This window comes from Clinocottus analis, unplaced genomic scaffold, assembly GCF_023055335.1.
Source record: "Clinocottus analis isolate CAN_PGR_092001 unplaced genomic scaffold, fCliAna1.0.p SCAF_10, whole genome shotgun sequence".
Taxonomy (NCBI): domain Eukaryota; kingdom Metazoa; phylum Chordata; class Actinopteri; order Perciformes; family Cottidae; genus Clinocottus; species Clinocottus analis.
In genome coordinates, this window is record NW_027175821.1 from 17,990,402 (window position 1) to 18,007,764 (window position 17,363).

At 42.0% G+C, this 17,363-nt stretch overlaps 3 protein-coding genes across 7 annotated transcripts in view; all 3 read right to left on the bottom strand.

Annotated features, from left to right (window-relative positions):
- Positions 1 to 54: 54 nt before the first annotated feature.
- LOC137796114 (heterogeneous nuclear ribonucleoprotein A0-like) lies at positions 55 to 6,129 on the bottom strand. The gene is made up of 2 exons (XM_068593810.1): positions 6,024 to 6,129; positions 55 to 2,320 (listed from the first exon to the last, which is right to left on the bottom strand). Exon 2 carries the CDS (start codon positions 2,108 to 2,110, stop codon positions 1,178 to 1,180), a length of 933 nt encoding a protein of 310 aa, XP_068449911.1. The 5' UTR covers positions 2,111 to 2,320; positions 6,024 to 6,129; the 3' UTR covers positions 55 to 1,177.
- A 792-nt stretch (positions 6,130 to 6,921) lies between these two features.
- LOC137796124 (heterogeneous nuclear ribonucleoprotein A0-like) lies at positions 6,922 to 8,674 on the bottom strand. Its single transcript, XM_068593820.1, has one exon. The coding sequence runs from the start codon at positions 8,605 to 8,607 to the stop codon at positions 7,699 to 7,701; it is 909 nt and encodes a 302-aa protein (XP_068449921.1). The 5' UTR covers positions 8,608 to 8,674; the 3' UTR covers positions 6,922 to 7,698.
- Positions 8,675 to 11,429: 2,755 nt separating this feature from the next.
- The window catches only part of maea (macrophage erythroblast attacher, E3 ubiquitin ligase), a 74,368-nt gene continuing 68,434 nt past the window's right edge, over positions 11,430 to 17,363 (bottom strand). For all 5 annotated transcript variants that reach the window (XM_068593907.1, XM_068593899.1, XM_068593890.1 and 2 more), the window contains 8 exons: positions 16,915 to 17,097; positions 15,327 to 15,530; positions 14,915 to 15,037; positions 14,220 to 14,296; positions 13,993 to 14,101; positions 12,670 to 12,803; positions 12,107 to 12,302; positions 11,430 to 11,943 (listed from right to left, as the gene is read on the bottom strand). In XM_068593907.1, coding sequence (XP_068450008.1) covers positions 11,848 to 11,943; positions 12,107 to 12,302; positions 12,670 to 12,803; positions 13,993 to 14,101; positions 14,220 to 14,296; positions 14,915 to 15,037; positions 15,327 to 15,530; positions 16,915 to 17,022 — 1,047 coding nt within the window. In that variant the 5' untranslated portion in view covers positions 17,023 to 17,097 and the 3' untranslated portion in view covers positions 11,430 to 11,847. The remainder of the gene's footprint in view (positions 11,944 to 12,106; positions 12,303 to 12,669; positions 12,804 to 13,992; positions 14,102 to 14,219; positions 14,297 to 14,914; positions 15,038 to 15,326; positions 15,531 to 16,914; positions 17,098 to 17,363) is intronic.

Here is a 17,363-nt window from a genome sequence, read left to right on the forward strand (position 1 = left end):
ACCCCGTTTTAAACGAGCTCACACAAGGCAACTGAAGATTCAATGATACATCACTAAATAAGAAAAATCTTTTATTTTGAAAAACATACAAATCAGTATATTTAACACTGCATCCATGTGTGCAATGGTGAATATATTTGGATTTCAATCCTCGATTGCGAGTATTTTCTTATGAATTTACATTCTTTAACAATAAAACCTTGCCATTTGTGGCACAAATCACCTATAAACTACCGCTTTCGGTTCACACGAGTTCTAAGTAAATCCTTGCCGGTGTAAAATGGCCGATGAAATGAGGATGCATGCTTTGACATGCGCGCATTTACAGACAATACCCCCTCCTGGCGGCAGCTTTATGATCTTCACAGGGTTACAAAAAGGCAGATTATCCAAGTGATGATAAAAAAGAAAGCAAACTTTTTAACTTTCACAAGGATGATTTGAAATGGAACCCACACAATTTGAATCAAGAGTGAGAGATTTAATAGAGTTTCAAAACATTAAAAACTTTAATAAAAGCAGAATCAAACATAAGGGTGAACTGAACACATGGATTTCAAAAACAGTTTAATCTAAACAAAAGCCTGTAATGGGACGGGTGGAAAATGTAAATTTACAGATAACAAAAACAGTCCGTGACACATCTTTCCAAAAAAACAACACTTTGTCACGATAGTGTTTAGGGTCAAGAAACTCGAGCGATAGAGTCCCATGCTTCCCGACACTGCAACCAACATCACTTAAAACCCTGAGTTCATGATGCAAAAATAACAGACACATCTGGCTGGTTTGCAAGACAAACAAACTCAATTCCGAGTTGAGAAGCAGTGACTGAAATTGATTACGGTTTTACAAATGGTTCAAAGAAAGTATCCCCCCTTTCCCTACATAACAAAAAGTACAATTCAACAATTTCCAATTCTTAGTAGTTAAGTCCATAATGTGTGGAATAAGACAGATGGGGTCCGGGTCGGGGGGAGCCAGGATCCAGGACAGTCTCATTCATTCCGTGTGGGTGATGGGCACTGCTCCCTTGACTGAATTCAACAAAGACCCCTCACCCGGGCGTGTGTGTAATGTGTGTGCGTGCGTGTGTGCGTGTAAATTCAAGTTCGCTGTAAATCAGAATTTACCCAAATGAACATCACAAAAACTTGAGGGATTGGGGGTGGGGGCCCTAATAGCCACCGCTGAACCCACCTCCGCCTCCTCGGCCGTAGCCACCTCCACCGCCGCCTCTGTTGTACGGAGCCCCGCTCCGGTAGGAATAGTTGCCCGCCTTCACGGCACCATAGCTGGAGTGCTGCTGTCCGTAGCCATCCCCAAAGCCACCGTTACTGTACCCACCGCCCATCTGGTTGTCGTAGGCTGCCTCTTCGTACCCTCCATATCCACCGTATCCTCCGCCGCCGTAACCTCCGCCGCCGCCACCGTAGCCTTCTCCGCCGCCGTAGCCTCCATAACCCCCGGCGTAGCCGTCGTGTTCGCCGCCGTAGTAGCCGCCACCGCCTCCTCTCGGGCCGCTATAGCTCTGCATTCCCCTTCCGCGACCTCTCCCGCCGCGCCCGCCATTGGACATCTCCTGCTTAGTCAGGGCCTTCTTCACCTCAACCTTATTCCCGCTGATAGTGTGGTACTTGGTCAGCACCGCTTTGGTGGCGGAGTCGTTGTCCTCGAAGAAGACAAAGCCGAAGCCGCGCTTCCTGCCGGTCTGCTTGTCGGAGATGATCTCGGCCTTCTCGACCACGCCGAATTGGGAGAAGTACTCGGACAGGTTCTCGGCCTCGATGTGGTCTTTCACGCCGCCGACAAAAATCTTTTTAACGTTGGCGAGGATGTCCGGGTTGTTGGCGTCTTCTCGCGCTATGGCCCTTTTCAATTCCACGTCGTGGCCTTCGACGACATGTGGGTTAGCCGCCATTGCTGCGTCGGCCTCCTGCGGAGTCGAGTAGGTGATAAAGCCGAAACAGCGGGACCGGCCGAGCGCTTGGTTCATGACCACAACGCAGTCGTTGAGCGTGCCAAACTGCTCGAAATACTTGCGTACGCCATCTTCTGTGGTCTCCACGTTCAGTCCTCCGACAAACAGCTTGCAAAGTTTGGTAGACATGATTGAATCTCTTCAGTGGATGGTATACCGATACCGTCCGTCTTCTTCTTCAATGAGCAACGTCAGGGCGGGCCGTTTGACACATATTGCCTCCGTAAGACGTATCCGCCGCTGATTGGTCATCTTGAAAAAGTCATCGCTCCCATTGGCTCGCAGACGAATCGTGCTGCTGCTGCCTTCAAGTGGCGTCGAAAATCTGAGATTTAATTTCTGAGAAGAAAGGGAAGCGTGAATTTCAACCTTTGTGGTCGTTCGTTATACTCTAGTAGTACAATTAAAAACACATAAAAAGATGTCCAGATTCATGACCCTGTTTTTATATAATTGGTACATTACAACCACAACACACAGCATTGATGCTGCATACTTAAATTAAACAGTCATCTCACTTTCATCACGATAAAGCCCCAATGCTCTTTAAACACACCATTTTTCTACAAAAGGAAAAATATGATTTTCAAATTAAAAATGCAAGTTGAAGGGTATCCTAACATACTTCTTAATATATATGGGCTGGTGTGCTGCCGAGACAATGTCCCAATCTGTCTAATTGCGGCCTTGAATAAAAACATATGTTATATAAAAATGTGGTACTGTTTCATTTAAATGCTGACAAAGGAAATTGTCCAACACAAATGATAACATAATGCCCTTAGGCTCTTTAGGTATTGCTTCAGAAAAAAAGAAAAGTGGTCACACAGGCCTTTCAACCTTATCAATACTATACTATAGAGTAAAGCCTACAAGGAAGAGCAAACACTGAGCCAACAACAAATGCATGACTAAGTTTTTTTTTTTTTGATGAAGCAGTTTTTTTCTTCATACTACTGTCAAACATCTGCTACTCAGTGGCTGTGACATAATAGCTGACCCTTCAACTCCTGTCTTTTTTGTTAGTAAATATGACTGATCAGTGCTTGGCATTGTAGGTCTGTGCTTTTAAGATGTTAAATGCAGTTAAATTATTGTGATCGTATCTGCTCTGAGATCACTCTGAGAAGTCAAAGAAATGATTTACCATGTGTATCGAATACAAAATACTTGTCATACGTCTATAGTCAAAACTGATTGAAAACAGATTAAAAAACATAACACATTGAAGAGAACAGATGGCTTCAACTTTAACATAATGTCCTCTTAATAATTTATTTAGTCTGAGAACTGCTCACACTGGTCTCAGCAAAAATACAAAATGAAGCAGTAACACACTGAGCAAACATTATTTTGAATATACATATATATTTAAACAGTGCTGACCCAGTTCAGCCTCAAAGGGCTTAGTGTACGATTGAGGTAAGCTGAAGTCAGTCAGTCATTTCACAGTAAGTGAAATTTAGCTCAGACCCCTCCCCCCACCAAGCTGCTGGAAAACTATCCAGAGCTCCACCAATGAAGATTAACGCAGGCTGCAACACGCCCTCGTTATGAGCCAGTACTAGCTGTACTAGCTACCACTAACCATTTCTGCAGCTTTGTTTTTGACACAAACTTGTTTACAGGAAATGCTGCAGTATCGTTTATTGAATGCTGCATGTGTTCCTTATTGGTGTCCGACTACCAATAAGGAAAAGGCAGGGTTTCTTTTATTAGAGGGTCAGTTTCATTTGAGATGCCCTCTCCTGCCAATGGTTTCAGACTATTTCACTGACCTACATGTGAGTCAACAAAGGCCAGCTGATAAACACAATGCAGTATTTTAGGCACATAAAAAAAAAGAAAAAAAAAAAAAGAGCACACAATGAAGTTGTTGACTTGACACTAAAACAGGAAAACTGCACGACTCATTAAACGGTCAAAATACGAGTGAATAAATATATACATATTGAAGTGCAAAAAACATGCAATTTATGCTGTAAATGGGACACATGAAAGCGACGGCAATCAAAAGAATCTTTACCAATCTCTTAGTCTCAATTAAAAATGCAAAAGTAATGATCTTCCCACAGGCAAGACCAAATTGGTCACTTATAACCATCAACAATTTTAAGGATTGAACACACAGTACTCCAAAGTCCTGAAACTGCACTCCAATCAGAAGACTTTTAGGAGTCTGGTTGGATGAAACATGAGTATAGCCGCCAACGTTGAGCTCTGGGACTTCACCAGCTCTACAAACCTTATCCATTTAATGACCATCAGCTCACAACCTCATTTTGACCCCTTCCTGACGGGCATCATCATGGGAGACATGCAAACCAAACTATCCTCCATGTAAATAAGTAACATAACAACTCTTGGTGTAAAAAAATATATAATTTATTGTAGATTCATAAAAGCACGGCCAACATGACAGGTTTCCTTTTCCTATGGGATGATCAGAATTCGTCACGCGCCATTATCCTAAAAAGAGGTAAGAGAACAAAAGTACAATTCACACTCGGTCGCCATGTCAAGCAGTTACATAGTATTTGTTACATAAAATAAGTCACACTACATCTCTTGAATCGTCGAAGTACATCAGACAGGACTTGCAGAAGGAATGTACTTTCCTCCAATGTTACAAAACTGAAGCATTACTTCTGTAATTTACATTTGTTTGAAGGTTGTACTTTTAATCAATATGCCTCCAGTCAAGACTTATAATGAAAATGCCAGTTTTATTTTTCAAAATGTCTCACTGACGTAATTTTGTTCTTTTAATCTATTCACTGCTGCTTAATTGAGGAAGCAAGATTTCTGTCGGATGTATCATTTGTTCATCAAGAGCTTATTGTTGAGCTCTAAAATGGTTACTTTAGCTCAATCAAAAAGTAAAAAAATAAAAGTAGAAAAGCTGAACATTACATTTGTCTTGATCTGTGTGGGAATGATTTAGAGCAGAAGAATTGATTTTTGCTGTTCAATTACCAGCACACCGTAACAAACTAAAACCCTACACAGATACCAACAATTGTACATTTTCTGCACGGTATTGATAAACTACTTGGCCAGCAGATAAAACGCCAAAGACTGACAGTGCACCAGAGTATTGGTCTACCACTGTGTTTGGGGAAAAAAAAAAAAAGAAAAGCACATCTTTCTCTTAATCATAGCGCATACAAATGTATTAATTACAAAAGTGAGACTAATATACAAAGGTAATGTTGACTTCTGACTAACTTAAAGTTAATGTAAAGAACAGTCAGTTCAAGTTGCAGCCTTTTTCTCGTCTCTAGTTACAGGTACAAGCAGCAAAGTAAACTGCACTATATAGTTTTGCTGCAAACATCGTGAGAGCCAACAGACCTTCTGAAAATATGTTGACTACACAGTTTTTATTGGTAGAGTTGTTCAATAGCATTGCCACCTGAGAAGGCTTAAGGTCAATATTGTGCACATCACACATGGGTACTTTCGATCATTGTGCCTTGTTATAACAAGTTTGCAGACAATTATGCCCAAACAAGATGCACGTTAAGCCTCCGGGCTCTTTGCATTGTATGGATGTCACGCGCAGAATGGCAATTAATGCCCTTCCCATTTAATTAACCCGTACTACAGAAGGAGGAAAGAAGATACCTGTAAGTTTGTGATGTTGCAAAGACTTACATTTATGCATTAACTGCGCTGCTTAACCAAGCGTTCCTATTACATTTTGAATTTCACAGTGCCCAGAAGTGCAAACCATTTCTCTCAGGTCATCTTCAGCACTTTTAAAATCAAAGAATAAAAACAGAAGACTTTAAAAATCATATCAAAATATTAATGTTTAATACATAAACCTCCAAACAGGCATTTAAAAGTAATCACTCGAAACGTCGTCACAGGTCCAGCTTAATACTCGGTGCTGTCATTGGGGAGACATCTAGGATTGCACTGGGGCACTGTGTGTTCAAAACCGCTTCACCTAAAACCTTTAAGAATAAAACCCACGAGACCTAACGCATTTAAAAAACACACACACTGGACAATCCTTTGGGAAAACGGACTTCACCTGAGGGGGAGAAGGCACAACCGCACTCGGTACCCCCCGGCCGGCGGGGAGACACACCCCATCGTTTTCGGGGGTGATGTCCTCGTGCCCAGGTTACCGTAGCAACCTGAAGAAGATGGGAGAGAAGCAGAGTGAGAAACTGGACCAAGCAAAGTTTTCTGGAAGAGACACCAATTTACTCGTTCCATTAGTTCATTTAAATGGTGGAACAAAATTTGGGTCCCCTTCCACCCACTTAAAGTTAAAGACCAAATCAAGTAACCCCCCTTATTTGGTTTGTTATTTTAAGATTAGCTATATAAGACGCATTGAGCTATGATTATAGTGTCAGTTATGTTGTTTAAGCTTAAATAATAATGGCACACTTGTGCACCACCTCAAAGATATTCCATACATTGTTGACCAACACAGAGTGAAGACAGGTTGATTTACATACCTAGTTTGCTGGATGTGGATATCCTAAAGAGATATTTCAGACTCCTATCACAATCGACCCCAGGTAATCAACAGGGTCCTGATGTAGCCTACAAACAAACTGCTACGGCTACTATGGCTGGGAAAGCATACTGGAATACGAGTAAGAACACCTAATAGGAAGTAGGAATAATCAAAGATAAATATCAGAGCCCTCATGCCCACATAAAATACGTATTCAAATAAAATAAAAAAAGGGAAAAAGTCATATTAGCAACCACATAAGTTTAAAACAAGGTCAAACCCTACAAAGCCTACATGCAAATGGCTGTGGGTAGACTACAGTTATTTGGTTACCATTTCACCCACCTGAGTGTAAAGGAATAAACTGGGACGCCATGTAACTAAAGATCAAGATGATGGCACTTATAAAACCTGTGGATAAACTTGAGGAAGTCTGGTTAAATAAGTAAAATAACTAAGCTAAGTGGTATAACGTTTTATTTAAAATGAACATACATAAGCATACCAAAGTGTTTTAACAGTAGGTTGTGTTCTCCAGACATGAAAGTATACAATATACATTAGATATTGCTACAGGTAATGAGAAATGAACAATACTGAAACTATTACTATGAGTGAGGAGAGTTTAAGTACAGTGTGGGGGAGGAAACAAGGAAACTGGATCCTGCAGTGTCACGTTCCCGCCTTAGCCGAGTGACCAAAGTAAGATACAAGTTGATGTATAACAAGCTATGAAATCCAAGACCACAAAACATGCTTTCTCGTCCTCATACATTGAAAATCACACTATGTTTTACTCCAGAAAACAAAAACTAACCTTAAATTGCTTAAAATGCAAAATATTGGGATTATCAGCAAAAACAATCCTACATCGAAATTTGCAAAACAAAAAACCCAACGAGAACGCAAATAAAAAATATTCAACTCTAAACGACAACTACACGCGGTTTGCGTGGTAACGTTACATAATAAAAAAAGGGATCGCTGTTTTTTGTATTCTTCATTGTTTTAAATGTGTCCTAGTTGAACGGCACCATCTGCTCGTTATTATCAGGTTTTTTCTGGGAAGTGACCTTCCTACCTGTTTGGGTTTTTGAGGTCTGGTGATTAGGGGGTGTCTCAGTGTCCGGTTTCTGCCATTGTTGGATTTCACGGCAGACGACCCGTTTTTTGAATTAGATTTTTGACGTCCAAATCCTGGCTGGAGGGCAGGTGATTCGTGTTAGGGTGGTTAGTTTTAGTAGCCACCGCCGTAGCCTCCCCGTGGGTATCCACCGCCGCCGCCACCTCCTCTGTTGTAGGGTGCCGTGCTCCTCTGCTGGCCGAAAGGAGGCCCTTTCATTGGGCCGTAGCCGGATGAATGCTGGCCGTAGCCGCTGCCAAAATCGTTGTAGCCGTTCCCGTAGCTTTGTTGTTGATCGTAACCACCGCCATATGGCGCGCCGTACCCTCCGTAGCCGCCGCCGCCACCACCACCGTTGTAGCCGCCGCCATTTCCGTAGTTTCCGCCGTAGCTTGCGCCGTAGCTTTCCCTGCCGTAGCCATTTTGATTTCCCCTCATGCCCCGGCCTCTGCCTCCTCTGGGCGCCATGCCGGTTCTGTTGGCCGCCTGCATCTCCTGCTTCGTCAGGGCTTTCTTCACTTCGACCTTGTGTCCGTTGACCGTGTGAAACTTCACCACGACCGCCTTGTCGGCCGCGTCGTGATCGGTGAAGTAAACAAAGCCGAAGCCTCGCTTCTTCCCGGTCTCCTTCTCCGAGATCACCTCGGCCTTCTCGATCTCACCGTACTGCGAAAAGTACTCGCTCAGGTGCTCCTCTTCGATGTCGTCCTTCAAACCTCCGACAAAAATTTTCTTCACCTTCGCGAGGGCCTCTGGCTTGTTGGCGTCTTCTCTCGCCACGGCGCGCTTCACTTCGACCGCGTTGCCGTCGACGGTGTGAGGCCTGGCCGCCATTGCTGCGTCAGCCTCCTCTGGCGAAGAGTATGTGACGAAGCCGAAACAGCGGGACCGCTGCAGCTGCTTGTTCACGACGACGACGCAGTCGGTGAGGGAGCCGTACTGCTCGAAGTGCTTGCGCAAGCCATCGTCGTCGGTGTCCACGTTTAGGCCGCCGACGAAAAGTTTGCAAAGCTGGTCAGTCATTGCTGAATAACTACAAGTTGCTCTAGGTTGAAAGATGTGCTAATCTTAAAATGGTGGACGGGATGATCGCAGCTGCATTTATACCGGACGCGTTGTGACGTCAGACCAGTTTGATCTTCGGTAACGCCCCTTCCCGTCCGCCGCTGTTTCTATTGCGGGACAAAAGACGACAGATGTTCTGTTAAAACGTATAAAACTACTGAATTAAACTTACTACAAATATTAAAGTTAACGACGACATACTAATGAAAACATTAGCACAGTATCGTTGCAGGACAGTGTATGTGTCACATGGTGTCAAACGGCATCGATCAATGCTGTCGTGCTAATATTTATAAATGCAAATAAAAAGATAAACACAAAGCTACGCTTAAGAACTGCAAGAGATGATGCTCCCAATATCAGACGGCCGAATTAATCAAATGTTCTTCTTACTTATAATTAGTAAGTAAAATAGTTGAAATCTACTACTGAGTGAAATCTCACAACAGTTTATACTTCATCATAATCAGCCATAGTCGCCTGATTAGTGCTAGACGTCTATAGCCTCACGGGCTTGTAGTAAACTGGCTTAACATATTTCAGTTTATAGAAGTGAGTGCAAAGGCAAAATATAAAAAAAAAAGCTTCTGCCAGCTTCACCATGACACCTCTTACTCATTTGGAAATATACAGCCAACACGCTGCTCTTCTGTAATAATTAAAGTCTATAAATATGCAATTGTTACTTTTGTTTATTAACCTATAGTTACATTTGGGGGTTTGATGATCTGCCATATGCCATTGTGATTGTGTAGTCTGGGGTGTTTGGTTGTTGGGGTCAAATAAAACAATTTGAAGATGTCACATTGGGCTTTTTGTAAACTAGAATTGGGCATCAGGTTCAACCCATGTTCCTAATTTGTTTGACATAATAGTTAGTGAATCCTTGCATTTACAGAATGCTCAACAGAAATTATTGATCATTTCTTGCATCCTCCCCCCAAACAACTAAATTGTCATGCAAGAGCACACTGAACAACCTCGCTGGAGGCACTTTGATGACATCACACAAAAATCAAGGTTTAGTTTTTGTGGGTTCTGGAAGGAGCAGTGAAAGCCCACAAAATCAATTGTACTGCCAAAGCTTATTAAATGTGTCTATTTTTGTTTTCCCTTGCCTATGCATTTAAGTGAGCAACACTACAGTATACCTGTAAGCATGATTTTCAACTGCTTGACCTTAAAAAAATGCCCACACAGAACAATAAATCCTCTTCCAACCGCAGAGATGTAGTTTCAGGTGAAAGACACAACACTCGGTCTCATTTCCATGTCAACAGAATTGCAGTGAATGGTTAATCTCGCCACACCTCCCTGGCCTTTTAGGGATGTTAATGCTGGAGCCCACGAAGCAAAGTGGACACAAACAAAATAATGAAACACTGAAATCAAAGTTCACTGAAATCTTTATGAGGCATACCGCTCACAAAACAATCCCTTTATCTATTCTACCGACACAAATACACAGGACAGTCTGTGTCATTACAGATACAGTTCCAAATCATTTATGGACACAAATGAGGCAACTTTTGGTTTGTCAAGAAACACATGGAAGAAATGAATGACCACAGATTGATCATGTCTGAACATAAAACTGAATTCAGTTTTGGGACTATTTCCTGTGGCTGTTTGGGGTTACATTTTCACAATTTGAGGGCCATTTGTTTTCAATGAGTCCAAAATGTGTGAACATCTTAATCTAGTCACATACTCAGTCCATCTATGTTCTATAACAGGTTTTCAAAGTTATAGAGGATGAGTGATGTTTTCAGATGGCCAAAAGTTTACCCTGAAAAAAAAAGGATTGTTCAAGCGACACTCTGCTGCATGTACTGTGTGCATGTAACTACGTATAGTGTTATTAGTTGTGTACCTCTATTCTACGGCAACTCCGCAGAGTAGACTTCAACGATCGCCGAGCTTAAGACAGAAAAGAATACCAGAACCGCTTTTCTCTTTATTGTCTTCTTCATTGGTGGAAAAATTGTTATGAAATCAAAACTATTCGAGAAAGGTTTAATTAAATAAAAAGTAGCCAGGGCTTCATCATTAAAACAGAAAAAAATATCCATAATTCACTGATATGTACTTTTGTTTAGAAAAAAAATAGAGAAATTGGAGAACTGCAAATGTCAAACCTCAAAACACGAAAAAGGAAGACAATTTGTTCAATAAAAAAGAAAAAAAGAAAACACATCCAAGATGGTTGTCTTGTTTGAATATTGCGTAAATTTCATTATGGAAGTAAATACACCACAATTATTATTACTAGCGTCCTTAAAGATGAGAAGTTTTACTGAACAACCAGTTAACTTGAGGATACTGTTGGCTATATCAGGTTTACAACACTCCAGAAAAGACTTGTTCAGGTCACACAGCATCTTGGCAAAAGGATGATCTCCGTTGTCGTTACTTGTCCCCCAAACTCCCAAATTTAAAATGAGGATCGATTCCTAACTAATATTTACATTTGAAAAGGAGCTAACCTTCGGCCCAAATCAGGCTCCGTTTTCACGACCAAGGGGGGATGAAATGCAAAAGGTAGGCAGATTAAACAGGAGGCTTTTAACATACCTCCAACAACAACCCACCAAAAATATGGCTAGAAGACAAAGGTTGTCAACCACATGCGTCACAGAATGAAATGCTACCACATGACCAAGAGGTCAGCCATGTTTGCCTTTTAAAAAGGCCCAAATCTCATGTGTTAATCTGTTTAATGGAGTGAGTTAACACAGTCCTGCACATGTCTGTTTTTAGGAACAAAGGAACACCACTAGTGAAGAGTCAAAGTAACCTCAACAGGTTTTATTTGTTTTAATAAAATCAAATAACTACCTAGCAGTTTTTCCACCCGAAAAGGACTGATGCCTTTTCTGTTGTTAGATTATGACAATGTTGAAAGTCCCTGTGCTTGAATAGATCAGATCAATCAACTTCTTTAGCCCCATCTAAAACCAGAGTCTCAAAGGAGAGGATCCCAGTTTCTGTGTAAAATGGGAGTGGGAAGAGAACTGGCAAACTTGCACTGATCATGTTTTGAAAGGGGGGTTGTGGGAAATGCCAGGTGTGTCTGTTTGGGGGAGGGGGCACTGGATCACAGCTCCACAGGTGGCTCTCTCGGTAGGCCCGGTCACAGGTGATGAACGACGGGGCCGTATTTCATCATGTTAAAACTCAGACGGGTCATCTGAGTGATCACATGATGTAGACCTTCTCAGCCTGAGAGAAGTTGAAGACTTCTTTGGTTCTGGGACACACCACTTTGTCATCTTGGCGGATGGACAGAAGGGACTGGAAGAGATAATAAGCAGGGAATAGTAAATTAGACGGAATAACAAAGATTTGTACGATTCTTTCTTCCGTACTGCGTTTTGAAAGTGCTTATGCTGAAATAGCTTTAGCTCATGATACTAGTAGTTTTGGATGTCGCTCATCGCTCATCTTGTTTACTCACATTGTAGCCGTAGACGTATCCATTAGGCAGCATCATTGGAGGGTTGTTTTCATTCATGACCTCCCCAGAGATCTTACAGACTAGTCTGGAGTTGGCGCAGTGGGCCATGGGCAGCGGTTGGGCCAACTTGTTGAGTGATTTACTGCAAACTGGGCAGTCTGGGTTCTTCGAGGTACCGTCCTCCTTGTAGCACTGACTGGAAGAGGCATGGAGGTTAAGGATCATAAGTGAGATCATTACTCAATGTCTGACATTATCTCACCGCGGAAAGTTGAAGAAATAATCCACTCATAAAGGTTGTATTTTACAGCCTATAAGGTAGTATTTTCACTTTCATTAAACTGAGCAAGCAAAGAGGGGTACAAGTTATGTGTGATCAAGACCCCATTTAATAAGACTTAAACTAACTGGAGTTTGAATCTTGTTTAAACAATAAAAATGTTTAAAAAAAACAATTTCTTATTTTTCACAGCACAAATAAATCAAGAGAAACTAGCTTGGCTAAGGAGATCATAAAAAAGGGCAGGGGCCACTTGTTATGGAAATAAAACATGGTAGGATACGGCGTCTTGATGGCAGACAGACCGGCCTGTAGGGTGATCGTGAACACAGAGTTGTTTCCCAGTTGGTGCAGTCTGTAGTTGTCATATCGGAACTGCTGGATCAGCATCTTCCAGCGGGCTGGATCCAAAAGATCCTGATGGAACAGGGAGAGTTTTACACCGACAGCCAGTCAAAGGTAGACTTCAGACCCAGTACTGAGAATGCACATACAGCCAGGAGCAGACCAGAGTCACACAACTCAACACGCTATTTTGTTACCTATACATAACATGATTATTCTTTAAACATGTTTTAAACTACATTGCAGCCGCTGCGGTTACGTAAACGCACAACAGACAAGTAACCAGGATGTTCAATCCCACGAGCAACATGTGAAGCGTTGCCCTTGAGAGGTTGTAACAGCTGTTCTCTGGAAACAACATCAGGGTAGTTTGAGATTGTAGACTCCTCCGGACGCTGCGTATAATGTTTACAGCATCACGATAAAGAGACTCAAATGTTTTGCTTATAAACATAGTGTACTTGAGGAGTTGGGCAACTGGTTTTGACAGCCTACAAGCTACATGACTGTATTTGTTTTTAAGCAACAGTGCCAACATTTTGTATTTAACCTGATTCATCAGTGACTTTGTTTTCCCGCTTGTGTGAAGTGAGGGAAGTTGTTTCCACAGAATGAGTGATAACTGATCGGGATTTCAGCACTGACAAAATCCACTGTGGTGATAATTCAGCCCTAAATGAGCACAGAGATGCTCAGTTCTGCTTCTGTCAAGCTAACTATAGAACATGTAAAAACGCTGTCACAGTAGCTCGGCTTGGTCCAACCTCTCTGCTCGCAGAAAAAGGCAAATTGCTCTTTGAGATGAAGCATTGTTGTTGTGGTGCCATGATACAAGTCTGTTTCTCAGGGGTATTTTAAAGTGGAAGTTTAAAAATAACAACACTGCTATTGAAAGCAGCCATAAATTAGCTCAGGGGGAGTTGAGTTCATATTTTTTTTTTTTAAGGAAACAGAGGCCTTCTCGCGACTGATATGTTGCTCTACCACGGTCTCTGCTTGGTCTCAATAAAGTTCCACAATCCATTTCACTGCTGCATTATTATTAATAGGAACAACGTTTATGCCAGTGAACAAGGATCTGTTATGTTTCTGATTCCTCGGTCATTACATTAACGTTGTTCATCATGATGAGCCCCGAGTGTAAACGGAAATGCATTGATTGACATGACGCGTGTCCATTGAGAAGAACAAATAAGCGGATTGATGCACCTCAGCTGTGTCACCGAGGACATTGGCATTCCCAAAAGACTTAAGGTTTCACCTTGTAGGGGGAGATGTGTGTATCTGATGGGAAGGCCAGCATGCCCATCACTTGCCGAACCTCATCCAGCTGTCCACCCTCCGCTTGGCTGAAATGCTTCCTTGCATGTCTGAGATACACAAAGACACCAGAAGATCATCAGTGGGCGACATGATATTTATTTCATTGGCTTCAATTAATGTTAAAATAAGGCAACATTTGAAATTAAGCGCATGTGTGTGTGTTACCTGACTGCATCCATGCGTTTGTTTTGTCTGATGAGCTCGATGAACTCCTGGATTCTCAGACTGAACTCAAGACAACTCTGCCAAAGAAACAGACAGACGCTGCCAGTAAGTCAAAACCACTGAAGTGCTGCCAAACCCTCATACTTTTCATTTTGCCCTTCATGAACCTTTAGAGCAAAGCAGGCAGAAAACTGATCCCTTTCATAAAACTCCTGCAGTGCTGGTAGATTCTCAAGATGCCTTTCAATCATTTTATTACCCAAAAGGATTTTTTGTAACAGCTGGTAACGGTTAGAAGGAGCAGTTGGGACTAAAATGGATCTTCATTTGGCCGTGAACTGGAGCTAAATGAGAAATTTCTCAAATTCTGTCACAAAGCATCTTCCCTAACGTCTCGGCCTCTCAAACTTGGGCTAACCATACAAACAGTCTGCCCTCTATGCAGTACAAGGTTGACTCACAGTAGCAGCTAACTGGGAAGCCTATTATGTTTTGGCAGAGGTCTGCGCCAAGTACGTTTTGGTTTAAGAGGATACGTTTCGGATTAACACTGTAACAGAGTAATTACATCTTAACAGGTCTGTTTCTGAGCACAAACAGTGCTACATTGCTGAATATAGTTTAGAAATATGCAACATACAAAACCCAATAAGAACGTGTCTATAAACCCATTAAGTGACTTCTGAATGAGCTACCTTCATCTTGCGCAGGCGTGACTTATTGTCATGGCACCAGGCTAGGCAAGTGGCCGTCTCCTGCCTCTCCAGAGACTCCTCCACCTCCTTAGCTGTGAGAAACATCTCAATGTTGACCAGGTCCTGAAAATAGAGAGGAAGGGCATCAGAAAAACAAATACACAGCAGGACAAATTCAGAAACAACTGGTGAACAACAGATTAATTTACTCATGAAAAAGCACAAATATTCAGGTAACAGATTCACATCACACACACACCTACACACACCTACACACACACCTACACACACGCTTAGTCTTATAGTTTGGTCCCAATGCTCTGAAATGCCACATACTATATGAACTTAAAGAACTTGTGAGTCTTCTGAATTACCTTGAGACTAAATGGATCATTGACACACAGGCAATTACCTCTATACCGCTCTGTCTGGCCAGTTTAACAGCTGTGTTGTAATAGCCGCAGCGCAGCAGATGCTCCACCATCATGCGGTCCATGCGTTTCTTCTTCCACAGGTTGACTGAGGCCGGCTGGTCGCTGCTGTGCTCCTTCAAGTGCTCAATGCGACGCTTACACAGCTTGGCACTCTCGTCCTCCGCTTGGATGGACTCTGCAGCCTGCAGGAGGACACGCACAACAACGATCAAGATATCTACACAAAGTTGACCATGCAGCGTGAAGAAAAACTTTCAAATTAACGGGCAATAAGTATCCATTGTCAGCAGTGATGCATTTCCTGAAAGAAGGAGCTCGAGTTTTCTTGATGTAATTAACCAAACTGAATCAGTTCCAAAATATCTAACAAAGCTCATTTTAAAACAGAGAGAAACACTATAAAGCTTTAGCGCTGCTGATAACGGAATATCATAGAAAAATAATACTGTTTCATGCAGATCATCATTTTATACTGGGCTTCAAGATAACATTGCATTGCTTTGTTTTCTCATTAATTCCCATTTAACTCTCCCGCTCAGATTTTATTCTTGACTTTGGACTTCTTTTGGAGGGTCCAGATTTGGCCCTACATATTTGGAGGGAAAGAACAACCGTGCCCCTTAAAACACCAGCGTAGTATCCAGTAATGGCCCAGCTTCCAACACCATTACTACATGGTGTATATGTCACAAAGTACCTGCTGAACAACATGTTGGCACAAAGGGGGAAAAAAACTGAATGGCAGAAGTGTGTTTTGATCACATGCCGTCTGTCGTTTTAGAAAGGCTGGATAGAAGTACCAGCCAGGCCGCATTCCACCGCTGACAAACACAATCCACATAAAGAAAACCGCAGCCACAATAATGTGCTTTTGTCAACCCAGGGCGAGTAATGTGGCGTTTTAACAGTTCGCTCTAGCTGAAGGGAGATTGTGTTTGTAGACGAGATACTGCTGGTGGAGTAAGTACCCGGTCCTAAAGTGTAGTCTCAGAGTAAACCAACATGATGATTATGATAAACCTTCCACATACAATTGCTGTGTTAAACCAACAGATTTTCTCTGTAATCACCATTTTGTTCAAGAGCAGCCTTTTAAAAACAGGTATAATGGCAGCAAAACCTCAATTTTAAATTAGTTCATTATTTAGAAAACACAAACCAAACAAAAACACAGAGGCTGCATCAAGATCAGAAAACCAATTGTCATTAAAGTAAAAGAGAAAGGTGAGTAAGAGATTCAAGTATTTTGTTTCCATTTCTGTGTACATTGTTGAACTGATGTGAAAATTATTTTAAAAGCACCGCTCAATTCTATTCAACATGTATTCTGCTTTGGTGTGCAGATGACCCTTATGAAGTGACATCGCTGTGGCAAAGGTTTAGGCAGTCTGTGGGTTAAAATAAATGAACTGTCCAAGGATCTGTGTATGGTTTTTGTACATTGTTATGTGTAAACCCAAGATTCATGGCTTTCACTGTACAAAAAAAAAATCTAATCTACACATAAAAACACTTCTTGAGAGTCAGTCGAGAGGGAATTGCTGAGTGAAAGTGCGTATTCCTGACCTTCCTCTTCAGGGCGCTGAGCTTCTCCACCACACCATCCAGCAGTGACACTACGGAGTCGACCACTGGGAAGCTGCTCAGCGTCTTCTCCAACTCTGCCACAACCATTGTCACGTGACTCGTCTCGCGGTCGATGTTCTTCTGAGCCGCCCTGAAACGCTTGTTCAGAGTCTCGTACGGCACCTGCGACGACAACACAATGGACCAGTTAAATGCAAGTCGTTTGTGTAGATATCCCAACGTGTAAGGGGTAAAAAAAAAAAAAACACACACAAACTAGTAATAAACAACCTCAAATAAATGATAATCCTTTTCCAAAACTCTTACAAAGAACGTCACCAGCAGTCACAATCCGCACAATCCACACAAGGCCCTGTGAACGGAGTCTTTTAGATTCTCGAGAAGACTATTTTCATGACATTTATACAGCAAGAACTCCTCAACTGAAA

Excerpts from the sequence above, each read along its gene's own strand:
- LOC137796114 (XM_068593810.1), bottom strand. The coding sequence starts at position 2,110 with ATGTCTACCAAACTTTGCAAGCTGTTTGTCGGAGGACTGAACGTGGAG.
- LOC137796124 (XM_068593820.1), bottom strand. The coding sequence starts at position 8,607 with ATGACTGACCAGCTTTGCAAACTTTTCGTCGGCGGCCTAAACGTGGAC.